At 47.6% G+C, this 15419-nt stretch overlaps 1 protein-coding gene and 1 pseudogene across 1 annotated transcript; one reads left to right on the forward strand and one right to left on the reverse strand.

Moving 5' to 3' along the window:
• Window positions 1-8563: 8563 nt before the first annotated feature.
• Window positions 8564-11719, forward strand: LOC123135699 (probable serine/threonine-protein kinase PIX13). Its single transcript, XM_044554875.1, has 6 exons — window positions 8564-8948; window positions 9520-9830; window positions 9933-10092; window positions 10227-10369; window positions 10450-10570; window positions 11279-11719. Exons 1-6 carry the CDS (start codon window positions 8849-8851, stop codon window positions 11572-11574), a joined length of 1131 nt encoding a protein of 376 aa, XP_044410810.1. The 5' UTR covers window positions 8564-8848; the 3' UTR covers window positions 11575-11719.
• Window positions 11720-12724: 1005 nt separating this feature from the next.
• LOC123135698 (uncharacterized) lies at window positions 12725-14400 on the reverse strand (annotated as a pseudogene).
• Between the last annotated feature and the right edge of the window lie 1019 nt (window positions 14401-15419).

Below are 15419 nucleotides of genomic sequence, written 5' to 3' on the forward strand. Positions count from 1 at the left end.
CTTGGCGGGAGCATGTGCCTCACCATTGTACTAATGCTTCTCGTGGATAAACTAAAAATCTCGGAAGGAGCTCCGCAGGGCCTTGAACTCCCTTAGAATTGTAACATACCGACATGGAGCGCCTGATCCAATATTAGCCACCACCTTAGAATTGTAACTTGTAAGTGTCACGTTTTGTGCCGCCCTGGGCCTTCTGGTTCTGGGCGAGCGCTGAGAATTTCTGAATCTGCTCACTGTTTGGCCTAATCTCGTTGCGCCTATGCTTGTGCAAATCGGTCAGGAAATAAGCCTGCCATGGCAGCGTTTTTCGCTGGCATGAGGCTACTAATAGTGGAAACTATCATATATTAGTATTGTCCATATGATAATATCTTCATCGTGCATGCATGATACATAGTAGTGTAATATTTATTATAATATGCTATCTACCTATGTTACTTTAACCTTCTCTCTCTTCTTTAGTTGTCTGCCTCATCAGCGTGTTTGCTAGTCTTGATCGAGTGCATGATACCGGCTAAGATGTCACCACCATGGCCAGCCTGAGGCAAGCCAATTTTGTTGCCACAACATCCCATTTAGTTAGCGATTCTGTTAGCGTTTCTTTGACTTGTTTTTGCTTTGATCAGGACGATGGACGTGGTCTGTACGATACTCTATGAATGAGTAGGAAGGCCTGGTTTACTAGAAAAGGTAGGAAGGCCTGGTGCAATCACGGGTCGTGGGATGGCATGATTGCGAGCTCCAAGACATGTTTGCTTCTGTTCACTAAATAGAAGGAGAAAGAAGAAAAGCTATGGATATTGCAAGCGGCGCAAAATCTCTTGTCTCTCTCATTGTGTTTCGTCTAGGTTGAGCAACAACAATTGGCATCAGAGCCGTGTGAGATACATGGTGGCTTCACGGTCCTAGCATCATAAAGGAGGAGGCGACATCAGAGCTGGCGGGCACGGGTCAAGGACATTGATGTGTGCTACAGGACATTGTTGTCGCCCGCCCTGTGTCGTGGGCGCAACCCAGGATGCAACCGAGAGGGCGAGATAGTGGTTCGCGGGAGAGTGGTAAGGAAGAGCGGCTGTTGTGCCCAATTCCCGACACTCACCTGCACCAACTACGCTTGAGCGCTGGTGATAAATGTGCAACTCCGGTCGCAAGGCCTCTGGGAGGCCATCAAGTTCAGCGATGACGACAGTGACGACCGGGCGGCGCGGCGCTGGTAGCGCCGCTCCGCGCGGTCCTATCGGAGATGGTGTGCACGCTCGCCAGCAAGGATACTCTGAAGGTGCTCCGCATGGGGTGCCAGCACATGCGGGAGGCTAGGGTGCAAGTTTGCGGCCGCGAGTTGAAGGAGCTATGTTTCTATGATGGTGAGTCAATTGAAGACTTTGCTTTATTCCTCACCGCAATCGTCAATGATCTACATCTCCTGAACCACCTCGTGACCGAGTACTGTTATGTGCTAAAGTTCCTTTGTGTGGTACTCCCTCCGTCCGAAAATACTTGTCATCAAAATGGACAAAAAGTGATGTATCTATAACTAAAATACATCTAGATACATCCTCTTTTATTCATTTTGATGACAAGTATTTCCGGACGGAGGGAGTACCACGCAAGTACCGGCAGATGGCAATAGTCATCAAATCCTCTGTCGACCTGCAGACCCTCATGATCGAGAAGAACTATGGACGATGGAGGAGAGATGCGTGTTAAACTGTATAGTTATCTAATATGGTTACTATCTAGGTTTGTAGTTATCCCTTGTAACAACCTGTACTTATCTCTTTGTAAACCCTAGCGGCAGCCCTAGAGGTGCCCTATATATTGATCCTGAGACCACCGTATTTGGTGTGTCGATCCAATCTCCTTTTCCTCTATTTTACATGGTATCAGGCCATCCCGCGTAACTGCACGATGGGTTCTCCTTCCTTCGGCGCCATGACTTCCTCGGCTCTCGCCTCGCTGCCCATGCCATCTGCCCTCATGGCGCCGCCGTCTTCCGCTGTTCCCCAACCCTCTGCTAGCCTCATTACTGTCAAGCTCACTTCCTCCAACTTCCTTCTTCGGAAAGCCTAGATCCTCCCTCCCCTTCGCATCGCCGGCGTCACCGGCTATGTCGATGGCACCACCCCTACCCCTCCTCGCCTCCTCCTAGCTGATGACAAGGGGGAGCGCGCTCCTAATCCAGAGTATGCCACCTGGTTCCGTCGGGATCAGATCATCCTGAGCTACCTGCTCGCCTCGCTCACCGACGACGTGCTTCAGCAGGTGCACCTCTTCGACACCTCTCGCGCATCCGGGCGCATCTCAAGGAGATGTACGCCACCCATTTCCGCGCCAGCGAGGTGCAGATCAAGATGGGCATGATGAACTTCCGCAAGGGCAACCTCTCCATGGTGGACTACTTCGCCAAGATCCGCTCCAACGCCGATCAGCTCGCTGTCGGGCCGTCCCATGCGAGAGGAGGACATCATCACCGCGTTCATCACCAGACTCGACAGCGACTACGAGCCCCTCATAACTGCTATCACGACCCACATCGACGCCATGACATTGGGAGAGCTCTACTCCCATGCCATCTCCTTCGAGCGCCGCCGCGAGTATCACGCGGCTTGTCTTCAACTCCATACGGGCGGGTCCTCCATCAACTATGTCGCCCGCGACAACAACGGCAACACCAACAACCACGGCAAGGGCAACTACCGCGGCAAGGGCCGCGTCAACTCTGATGACCGTGGTGACTACAACAACAATAACCGCGGCGGGTATCGTGGTGACCGTGGCGGTGGTGGCAACCGCCAGAACCAGCACGGCAATCGCGGTGGTGACCGCGGTGACCACGGTGGTGGCGGGGATGCACGACTCCAGTGCCAACTTTGTCGGGGCCCCGGGCACTATGCCTGGGAGTGTGCTCGACGCTACAACCAGGCCTTTCAACCTCAACACTCCAAGATGGCGGGTCTAGTCGCTGCTTCACCACCATCCATCCTTGGCGATCCTACTTGGTTCACCGACACGGGGGCCACCGACCACATCTCGTCGGACCTGGACCGCCTCACCGTGAGGGAGAAGTATCCTGGAAGGGACCGCATCCACACTGCTGACGGATCAGGTTTGCACATAGCTCATCGTGGTCATGCTCTCCTTCCTACACCTTCTGCCAATTTTAAACTTCACAACATTTTACATGTTCCCAATGCCGACAAGAACCTCCTCTCTGTTAATCGCCTTGCCATTGACAATCATGCTTATCTAAAATATTATCCTACTCATTTTCTTATGAAGGATTTGACAACCAAGAGGGTTCTACTTCAAGTCAGATGTGAAAATGGGCTCTATCCCATTCGGCCTTCACGTTCTCATGCCTTGTCTTCAATTAGGCTCTCTGCGGAAGATTGGCATGCTAGACTCGGTCACCCATCCACATAAGTTGTTCAGCATGTTCAGGCGTCCAATAAATTAGCGTCATCAAGTCAGGCTTTGACCCATGTGTGTAATGCTTGTTAACTAGGCAAAGCACATCAGCTACCTTTCCCTAGATCTTCGAGTGTTTCCTCGTTTCCTTTAGAACTTATTTTTTCGGATGTGTGGGGACCTGCCAAAACCTCATATGGTGGGTCCCAGTACTATGTTTCATTTATTGATGATTATAGTAAATTTGTGTGGATTTATCTCCTCGAGAGAAAGTCTGATGTGCTTGATGTATTTTGTGACTTTCTTGCCCATGTTGAATGCCTCCTATCTCGCAAAATCTTATGTGTTCAATCAGACTGGGGTGAGGAATACGAAAAACTTAGCAACACCTTTTTTCGGCAACTTGGCATTGCCCACCACGTCTCTTGTCCACACACACCAACAGAATGGCTCGGCCGAAAGGAAGCACCGTCACATTGTTGACATGGGTCTCTCTCTATTATCGCATGTGTCTATGCCTCTTCGTTTTTGGGATGAGGCGTACTTGTCTGCATGTTATCTTATCAACCGACTACCCAGTCGTGTCATTGGCAATCTTATTTCTATGGAAAAATTATTTTCCACCAAACCAGACTACGACTCTCTCTTTGCATGTTTGAGTGTGCATGTTGGCCCAACTTGCGCCCCTACAATACCCATAAACTTGCTTTTAGATCCCAACAATGTGTGTTTGTTGGGTACAACATCTGACACAAAGGCTATAAATGTCTTCATGTACCTACAGCTCGTATATATATATCAAGTGATGTTGTCTTTGATGAGAAATTTTTTCTTTTTGCCAATTACCAAACCTCTCCAATTCCACCTCAAGTTGCTGAACATGCTATTCTTTTATTTCCACATGACCACATGATCTATGGCACATCTGTTTCTCGAACTAATCTGGATGCAGGCTCAGCTTCGGCGCAGAAAATCCCCTCTCCGGACTCCCAGGCGGATCGTGTCTCCCGGTCCGCTGCAGAATCCGCCTCGGATCACGTGTCGCCTGGAGACAGCGACGTGGCGACAGGCGACCGCGTCACAACAGACGGCAGCGCGCCAGCCGACCGCGCTCGGCCCGTGTCTCCCCCCCCCCCCCCCGCCAATCACGCGCCGCCTGTGGACGGGCGGGTCGGGACGCCCCTGCGTCGTCTTCTGCATGGGCGCGCCCGCCCCCCATTGTGGCAGGGCCCACTCCTGAGCAGGGCGCTGTCTCCCCTGCCTCGCCACGGGACATGGTCCACCTAGCGCCTGTGGATCGGGCCGCTGCGGTGGGTTCGCCCGCTGTCGCCACCAGCGGCACCGGATCCGAGGAGGATCTGGCGGCTGCGCCCTCGTCCCCACCGGGCACGGGATCCCAGGGGGATTCGCCCGCGCGCCCGGCTGCATGCGCCCTGTCGGGATCTTTTGTGGCCACTGGATCGTCTGCTCCATCAGTGCATACAATGACGACGCGCACACGTGATCATACTCGCAAACCGCTGCAACGCACCGATGGTACTGTCACATATGATCCGTCCCGTCGTGCGTTCTTGGCCTTGCAGGAACCCACTGATCATCGCGACGCAGTCTCGTCCCCGGAGTGGCGCATGACAATGCAACTCGAGCTTGATGCTCTTCGCCAGAATGGTACTTGGACGTTGGTGCCTCCTCCACCTCATGTGAACATCATTGATTGCAAGTGGGTGTTCAAGATCAAGCACAAATTTGATGGGACTGTAGATCGTTACAAGGCACGTCTGGTAGCTAAGGGGTTCAAACAGCATTACGGTTTGGACTATGATGATACGTTCAGCCCTGTCGTTAAACCTTTCACAATGCGACTCGTTCTCTCCATTGAAGTGTCTCGTGGCTGGTGTTTGCGACAATTGGATGTTCAAAATACCTTCCTTCATGGCATTCTTCAAGAAGAGGTATACATGCGTCAACCTCCTGGTTTTGTGAACCCCTCAGCTCCTCATCATTTGTGCAAACTTCGCAAAGCTCTCTATGGACACAAACAGGCTCCTCGAGCATGGTATTCTCGGTTGAGTTCTCGGCTCCAACAACTTGGTTTTATAGCATCCAAAGCTGACACGTCTCTTTTTGTCTACAACCGAAGTGGTGTTACCATTTTCATGCTTGTGTATGTGGACGACATCATCGTGGCCAGCTCCTCTCCTACTGCTACCACCAAGCTACTTGCTGATCTTCAGGCCTCCTTTGCTCTCAAAGACCTCGGCCCTTTACATTATTTTCTTGGAGTACACGTGGAGTCATCGCCAGGGGGAATTATTCTGTCTCAGCAGAAGTATATCAGCGATATTCTCCATCGTGCTAACATGGACAATTGTAACATCTCTACCACGCCCATGTCCTCCAGTGAGAAGATCAGCAAGGATAGTGGATCACCACTTTCTCAGGATGACAGCACCAAGTATCGCAGCTTGGTTGGAGCCCTTCAGTATCTGACACTCACAAGGCCAGACATCTCGTTTGCGGTTAATCGTGTGTGTCAATTCCTTCATGCACCTACGACTGCACATTTTTCAGCAGCCAAGAGGATTTTGAGATACTTGAAGTATACTCACAGTATGGGTCTTTCTATTCGAAAGTCACCCTCAATGCTACTAAGCTGTTTTTCAAATGCAGACTGGGTTGGGTGCAGTGATGATCGACGATCCACAGGTGGCTTTGCAGCCTTTCTTGGACCTAATCTTGTCTCTTGGAGTTCAAGAAAGCAAGCTACGGTGTCTAGGTCAAGCACGGAGTCTGAATATAAGGCGCTTGCGAATGGAATGGCTAAGGTGATCTGGATACAGTCGGTCCTTGGTGAACTTGGGGTCTTCATGTCTCGACCTCCTGTTTTGTGGTGTGACAACCTAGGAGCCACTTATCTATCTGCAAATCTGGTATTCCATGCTAGAACAAAGCATATAGAAGTGGACTTCCACTTTGTCTGTGAACGAGTTGCAGCCAAGGCACTTGATGTTCGATTTATATCCTCCAAGGAACAAGTCGCCGATATATTCACAAAGCCTCTCGCCGAGGTGCCGTTTGTCTCAGATAGGCACAATCTGAATCTTTGTGTAGGAAGTTCAGATTGAGGGGGAATGTTAATCTGTATAGTTATCTGATATGGTTAGTATCTAGGGTTGTAGTTATCCCTTGTAACAACATGTACCTATCTCTTTGTAAACCCTAGCGGCAGCCCTAGAGGCGCCCTGTATATTGATCCTGAGACCATCGTATTTGGTGTGTCGATCCAATCTCCTTTACCTCTGTTTTACAATGCGACCTCGATGACGTCGATTGCATCATTGACAAGCTGGACGACCTGCAGTTGGCTCTTCAATTTTTTGAACATGAAACTACTAGGTCATATACTCTTTGAAGTTCATATAGTGTGTACTGCTTTGATGCTCGCATCGAATTTCCTTCGGGCAGTATGATGATGAACTTGACGAGCTCAATGCAAACGTTCAGAGGATTAGAAGTGTAAAGTCAAGTATTGTGGTTGTCAATGTGATTTCTATGTGTATGTTGTCAATGTTATAACGTTACTTAAATGTTGGAATTGATCTACGTACGGTTGAAGCAAACGAAGACAAAAAGAAGGAGGTGACTCCCCACATACATGCCCGGATGGGGGGCACCGAATCAACGACTTAATCTCGCTCCCCTAACCTATATATCACGATAAGGGCTCCCGTTGGTTGGATATAACAATCTCACTGGGTTAGCCACATTCAGCTGCAACTATCGATCCTAAAGAGGTGCTAAGGGGATTCAAGGTCGTCTCCATCCCCGTCCACCGCAGGACTGTGTCGACGGCTTCCTGCTACCATCTATTCTGGCCTTACTGCTGCACTTCCTCCCTGATGATTTGCTCATAAATGGAGACCTCACGTGCAGTCATGGGCTACACCTTAAAAATTAAGCGTCTTCTAATTCTTGTTAGTCTCTAATTCTCCCCGCTAGAGGTGTTCTAATTTTGAGATCAAGATCCTATTTATGTTAATTCTAAATTATTATTTTTAACAATAAAGGGGCATTAGTTTCAATTATAAAGAAAGTTCTTGCCAAACTTATGCCATTATTTTACTTTCGAAAAAGGTGAAGCATGCTCCACCACTTCAACAACATCCAGGAAGAAATCCTGGAAGAAACCACAACAAGCGTTTTAACCCATTGGTCAGAGCAGTGGCGGAGCTTCGTGGGGGTCAGCCTGTGCTGCGGCCCCCTCCCCCAGCCCATGAAGAAATAGGTGAGTAGTTCTTAGTTATTGGGACATGAATCCAAGAAAACTAGCCCAACCCTCATAATTTCACCCCTTCTTGGCCCATTGCCCCTCCAAAGATTAGGCCGAAGCTCCGGCACTCGATCAGAGTACAGAGTTGCATCCTAGCTGGCGCGGGTCAAACCTTGGTTCTAATTAGGGGCGGCGCTGGGGGTATTCTTTTGTCTTCATGTGAATACCCATGATTTTTACAAAACAGTGTTGATTTTGGCAAAAGAGTAACAATTTTTGAAAATCAACAATGTTTTTGGCAAAATGAATACACATGAATACCCGGTTGCAAATTCCTGGAGCCGCCACTGGTTCTAATGCTGGTCTCACATTTCCTCCTTAATAATAATTAAAAAGCCGTAGGGGCTCCTCCTCTGGCTTCTTTTATGTATGGATATATGCGTCAGGTTAACACATATATGGGAGAAATATAAGTCATGGTCTCCGGTCAACACGGCTTTAGATTAGTGTACTGTAAACTGGACCAAGGACCAAACGAAAGCACATAGCTAAGTTCGGCGCTCGAGAGAAATCAACAATTTAGTGCACAATTAGTTGACACATTCTAGCATCATCAATAACTGCTGTGCACTAACTTCCCAAAAGATTCCATGCATGCCTTCCCTTTCTGCTTTTAGAAAAAGAGAGAAAAAGGCATGCAAGGACAGCAAATTAATCCATCTCTTTGATTGGTAATTGGGGTTTAACCCATGTGGACAGCATACCTTCAGCACGCCATCTGTGTTTCAGAACAGAGGCAATGCCTATCATTGCTTATTCATCTTTGTTATATGTAGCTGCAACTGGAGGGAAGAAGATGCACCTAAATAAATAAGTAATAATAAGATGGCAAGTTCTCCATTCCAAAAGATGGTAATGTAAAGCGGAAAGTAGGACACGCGGTTTGATTTAAAGGAAAAGCTGAAGTGCGGTGCGGGGCAGGCCCCAGCCCACTCGGTGGAGACTTTCTTCAAAGCCACCGGAGACTTTCTTCAGTTTGCAGCTTAGCTTCTCTGCTTACTTATCAAGCCCCCAATTAACTCCAGTCTCCCCACTCGTCTTATTCTTCATCCCCTCCTTTACTTGTTTCTCCTTGACACCAGAGAGAGAGAGAGAGAGAGAGGGAGGGAGATGGCGAACATCTGCGGTGGCCGGGAAAGGGATCGTGTGGCAGCAGATTACCGGCCGTCTGGCCCAGATGAGGAATCTGGTCTCCAAGAACCTAATTCAGGTGAGCTCTCAGATTTCCTCTCTTCTTCGTAGCAGCAGTCATAAGAGATCAAGGATGGGAATTAACTGAATCAGTATCATACAACCATAGTTCTCTAAGCTTGATGCGCCCTTAGTTTTCTTTGATAAACATCTACTCCCTCCGTCCAAAAATACTTGTCATCAAAATGGATAAAAAGAGATGTATCTAGAACTAAAATACGTCAAGATACACCCCCTTTTGTTCATTTTGATGACAAGTATTTCCGGACGGAGGGAGTACATATTTTTTATTTAGAAGTACTTTGTTCGGAAAACAGAGTACTTTTCCCAGTTTCAGAAACAAGGTAGTTTTCCCTATTTTTCAGAAATCATACAGGCTGCAGGAACCATATACTATCACTTTGTGGCAAACCGCAACCATATCTTGCTCATGCCATCCTACATGTTTCCTACTTCAGCTGAACTCTATGTTCTTCGTACAATTCAGTGACGGTACTCTTAAAAAAAAACTTTCCCATTCTTATGAAAAAGAAATCTGTGATGATCAAATTTAGTACTGTATGTTATAATGCGTGCTAATTGTATAACAGGGACAATAAACTCCATAACAAGCAGCAGTCCCACCACCAGCTTCATGGCCTCTGCCGGCAGCGACGGTACAAACGGTGGAACCAAACAGGGGTGTTTCCTCGAAGGCCAAGTACTGGAGGCACCGAACCTCCGGAAATTCACATTCCTTGAGATCCAGACAGCTACCAGGAACTTCAGGCCAAATAGTTTCATAGGGGTGGGGGCTTTCGGGTGCATGTACAAAGCGTGGGTCGATGAGAAGACGATGAACCCGATAACGAGTGGCCCTGGCATGGCTGTTGCTATCATGCATGGAAAGGAGGAATGGCAGGTAAAATCTGGCCCTTATACTACTGATTAAGTAAATCTTGAATTTTGAAATTCCAACAGAGTCGTCACCTCTAAATGTTGCTGCAACTACCATGCGTAACAGAAATTTCTGGCTGTCCATTTGCAATCGGACATAAAACTATTGGGAAGGTTCTCCCACCCAAACCTTGTCAAGCTACTGGGCTACTGCTGGGAGGGCAAGGAACTATTTCTTGTGAATGAGTTCATGGCCCAAGGGAGCTTGGAAGACCATCTATTCACAGGTGAGCTGTTGCTGATGACCATTTGTTTCATGGCTTTGCTCATGCTGGCTGTGTTTTTTCTTCGTGTCTGCAATTCTTGAAAGACCAATTGACTGAAAAGTACTGACACTGAAGCCGGAGGCAATTGTAATTAGTTTCAGGAAGATGTCTTCCACTATCATGGGAACAGAGGCTGAAGATCGCCATCGGTGCAGCTCGAGGACTTGCTTTCTTGCATGCATCAGAGAAGAAAGCTATGTACCGCGACTTGAAGGCTTCCAAGATTCTTCTAGATGCAGTAAGCTTTCTACCCTGCAATGTGTCTTCTATATCTTGTCTATTTCTGAAGATCTAATTCTGACCGGGTTTTGCTGTCAGGACTATAACGCGAAGCTCTCTGATTTTGGGCTTGCTAAGCTTGGGTCAACCGGCAACTCGCGTATGACTATCATGCCCACACGCACCCACGGCTATGCAGCTCCAGAATATGTAATAAGTGGTGTGTGTCCTCGCTCATCATATCTTTCCAGATTTAGAGTTTTGCATCAAATAGGCTTGTCGATCATTCATAACAATTGCTTTCTCAAGCAGTTAATTGTCAAAGTAAGTTGATCCATGTGCTGACAATTCCTTTGGCATTCCTCTACCATCACCTTCCATAAAAAGAGAAAAGAATAATGTGTGGTCCATTGCAATCATTTATACCACTTGATAGGAGGCACGGCTTGCCACGCGTTGCCCACCTTCATGTGTGGTGACCCGCTGGGCCGTGCTCATTTTCTTGCTTCAGTGTTAACTTCATCGCCAAATTTAAACCAAGGGAAGAGGTTACAGAAGATCAAAGAGGAACATGCACATTTTACTTATCCTGTAGAAACCATATTTGGCGATATCATGGTGTGCTTCGGTCGTGCCATCTTTGGCAATATAAGGGCCATCCCGGCTTCAGCACTATACTCTCTTCGTAATGAATGACATGCAGCTCTTCCCCACGGTTCGGAAAAAAGAACATATGATTTGGAACACTAAATTTTGACTTTCTAGCTCCATTAAATCTTTTAAAATTTCGAATCTGCTTCCTCTGTAAACTAATATAAGACGTTTAAGATCACTAAAATAGTTTACATAAGAATACATGTTGCTACATATACTAGCTGTTTTTATCAGTTGGTGGTTATTCTCACTTCATGCTCTGAACCATGTCCAGGCCTTCTGTATGAGCAGAGCGACGTTTACGGTTTCGGGGTTATGATCCTGGAGATGCTGTCCGGTCAGCTTGCGAAGGATCCCAACCGCCCCAAGGGGCAAACAAACATCATCGACTGGGCAAAGTCATTGACTGACCGGAGAAAACTCTCTCATTTTATGGACCCCCGGCTCAAGGGCCAATACAACTCCAAACAAGCCCGGCAGGCGTTGCATGTGGCGCTGAGCTGTTTGGCTAGGGACCCTTGGAGCAGGCCCTCGATGAAGGTGGTTCTCGAGGCGCTCGAGCAGATCTAGGCAATGAAGAGCTGCGGATATCTTCATCTGTGATGTTGCTTTTTTTATTGTATACATTTATAAGCATGTTGAAGGAATTTCTGTTGGGATGACCATGCAAACATGATCGGTTCCTGGCTTGAATTAAGATGATTCTTTGCTTGTCGGTTCCTGCATTTTGGGTTCTGTGCTTGTGGCACCTGTGTTTTATTTTACTTTTTGTTGGAGATGGAACTAGTTTTCCATGTCATAGTAGTAGTGGAATGGAAGAATTGATCAATGGAAGCTCCACAAATTTGGGAAATCATTGAGTGACACAACTTGCCGGTTGATGGAGGTTGGAGGCAATGCTGAATTACTTATTGAAAGGGGATCCAATCTGAAGAGTCAGGTCTACGTACTGAAGGAGTAAGCTAGAACAGTGTTAAAATGTCTTAGTATTAGATTTATTGTTTTCCTTTTCCATGAGTTCAATTGCGTTTAATTTTCACTAGCTGTTAGAAGTGCTGGCGCTCTAATTAAGATCCAAACTACACATACTACCATCATTAATTATCATAGGGCAAAGGATCCCAAGTGCATGAGTCAGCTGTAAGATAAAAGACAACAGCTACAGCTAAACATGATTACAGTTTACATAACACAGGAAAAAACAAGGTTGCACATGGTGAATAAAACATCAACTCAGTTCAGATTGAATAAACATCTAAATTCAGTTAAAGATTAGATACACATCCCGATCTTTTTACACATTACTTAAGAATGTATATGCATAGTCATAATTCAGTTAACAATCTAAGCTCAGTCATAATTCAGTTGGACATGGAATCATTTAGCTTATGTACTAGTAGTAAATCTTTACCAGAGAGAAGTTTCCAAGCAGCAAGCCAGTAGTACTGCCAGCTCCCAGTAAACAGAAGTGTCTCTGATTAGCAATGTAGTTACTTGATCAGCGCCTGAAAGCTAGAGTAATCCACTGTCTGTCTGCAGTCTGCACAGATAGGAAGTGTAAGATGATATGTGTACTTCACCAACTAATCTAGTGGGCTATCATAAAGTGAAAAAATAACAATTAATTTAGCATTATGAACCAGATATATACTACCTTCATTAGTTATCAGGCAGCGAAGAATTCCAAGAGCATGAGCCAAGCTGTAGGATCATAGACAACAGCTAAAGACGATTAATTATAGTTTACAGCACAAGAAATCACAAGCAAATTAAGTGCATACTGAATGATAAAACATCTAAATTCAGATTGAAGGAACATCTAAATTCAGTTAAAGATGACACACACATCCCAGTCTTTTAGCCATTTCTTACTTAATAATGCATACTGACATACATATCCAGATCATGGTAAGTCAAAACTATATCGTCATTCAGCCAACTCATCAAGGTCTTGAACCTTGGTACAGGCAACAAAAACATGTATCCTATCCTTAGCCTAACAGAAAAAGACAGTACAAGCTGGTCAGCTTCAGAACTGATATGTGCTGGCAAATGCTGATTGCATCATCCACTCGGTTAGAGTCACCGGTGTGCTTGGAGCAGAACCATACCAATTGATCGAGGCCACTTCATCGTCCGTGGTGTCGCCTCCTGTCCAAGAACCAGAAGTGCCAGCATTTGGGGCACACTGCAGGAAGCTGCAATTTAGCATTGTACTCTTGCTCTGTGACTCAACAACAGGTTGTGGTTCAAAGACTGGCCTGAAGAAGTTGGCTTGATCAGAAATCTCAGAGAAGGGCGTGACTGAACCACCATGGAGGACCATGTTGTCATATGGATAGGTGCTCACCGTGGAACCGGTATGGTCCGATATGGAGAAGCTGTAATTGATCTCTAATTCAGGGACAGGCATCAACAAGTCAGAATTGTCATGAAAAACCATGCGTGCACCACCTTCGTCCAGGACAGTGTCACAGTAGCTGCTCACTGCAGAACCGGCGTGGTGGGCCATGTAGAAGCTGCAATTGGCATTTGGTTCGGGGACAGGCGTCAACAAGTCGCCCAGGACTTGGTCGGGTGTGAGGCCGGACATGAGATCTTGAAGAAGCTCGTCCCAGGAGACGCCATCCAAGTCGTTGTCGCAAAATTGGTGCCGCAGGGGAAACAAGCAGCCGCCGTCTCAGTCACAGGAGATGATGCTGGCAGTGGCGTATCTCTGGCCTTCCTATTCCTCATCCGTGTTGATGATGTCGACGGAATGGGCGTAGATGATTTGGGCTTACGCGGGCTTGGATAGATCTTGCAAAGAGTGGGGATGGATTTGCCGGTCTCGTCCTCATCTTCTTGATCCACACCGAACTCAACCATGAGCCATACCTCCTCCTCAGATCCGTCGGCGTTGGTGGGCTTATAGGTGAACTCCTGCTTGTATCCTCTGATGTTTCGTCCCTGGTCATCGGAAACAACCTTCCTGCCCTTCTCGGAGTGCCACTGGCCCTTGCCGTCGCCGACCACTCGGGACCTGCGCTTGTCGCGCACGGACCTGGCCTTGGCGGAGCCGAAGAAGTACCAGTAGCGCCTCTCGTCGCTGGTCTTGGGCGACGCCAGGACCGCGGGCAGGTGTCCGGCGACGAGCGTGGCCGGATCGGCGGCGTAGACGTCGGCGGAGTGCAGGAAGCTGGCGGCTGGTTCATGGGGCGGAGGTAGGCGGAGATTAGGTCGGCATCGTGTGGGTTGAACGTGCAACCCGCGGGAAGGTCGGAGGAGGGCGCCATGGGACATGGAGGTGACGGCCGGCGGGGAACGAGCTAGGGTTTGGGGAGGCGCGGGCGGCGGATTTGGGATTCGGGAATCGGAAGGGGAGGGAGCAAGGGGAACGCGGCTTTGGGAGGGTTGAAGACGCGGGTTTGGGTTTCGGTGGGCCCATTGCAAAGACGTGGGTTTGGGCTTCGGTTGGCTCTTCCCCACAGATGCGGTTTTGGGCTCTTTTCCTTTTATTCTATTTTTCTCTTCGCTCGGTCGTACGCCGGTTGGCAATGGTCAACCAAACAAAAAAAACTCAACCAAACCTAAATCATAAGTAATCAATGTGGAGTTTGAGACAGGAACTAACTAGAGTGCTAGTTCCCTGTCTCCCCAGGGGTCACTTGGGATGTACTGAGTTTGTGTCACTTGGCGCGCTCTTAGCCACCGCCATGTGTCGCGCTTTGGAAGCTTCCTCCGGATTTTGTTTTATTTTTATATTTTCGCACGTGTTTTCGGGTTTTTAGATGGTTTTTCCCGGTTTTTCGGTTTATACCGGTCTTCCTTAGCTTTTGAACAAAACTTTTTTCGAAAAAATGTTTTTTTAATGAAAAAACACGTTTTTTTTTCCTGTTCGCGATCTCGAAACGAAAAAATGTGTTTTCTTTCTTTTCTTTCGCGAGAATCCGCGAGAAGCATGGTTTTACTTCCGTGAGAGGCACGACCGTGCCTCTCGTAAATAAAAAAACATTTTCTTTTTTTTGTCTTCCACAAGAGGCCCGGTTTTGCTTCCGCGAGAGGCACGGTACCACAGTTATCTGCTGCCAATGTTTCTGTCCGGGCTAGAATTGCCCCCTGCAACAGTGCTTGTGCCCCGCAACGTGTGTCAAGAATGGCGGCGACAGGCTTTCTGGAGGCGCCATAGCAGGAATCATCACTGCTTGCGGGGGACTACTACTGGCCATTGCGCTCGTGTGGACCTACATCGTGGACTCATGGCCCTGGAAGCGCCAACGCGGCCACCATTGCACTCTCTGTCACCCATCTTTTCCCTTTATTGGTACAACAAAATCAAATAACGCAATTAATTTATTCTTCGTTAGAAAACTTCATTATTTGATTTTGTTGTACTTTGTATTTCGGTTTCTTCTTTAAGGGTAATACCAATGCTG

The sequence above is a fragment of the Triticum aestivum genome, chromosome 6B (genome assembly GCF_018294505.1).
Source record: "Triticum aestivum cultivar Chinese Spring chromosome 6B, IWGSC CS RefSeq v2.1, whole genome shotgun sequence".
In the NCBI taxonomy this organism is placed as follows: Eukaryota; Viridiplantae; Streptophyta; class Magnoliopsida; order Poales; family Poaceae; genus Triticum; species Triticum aestivum.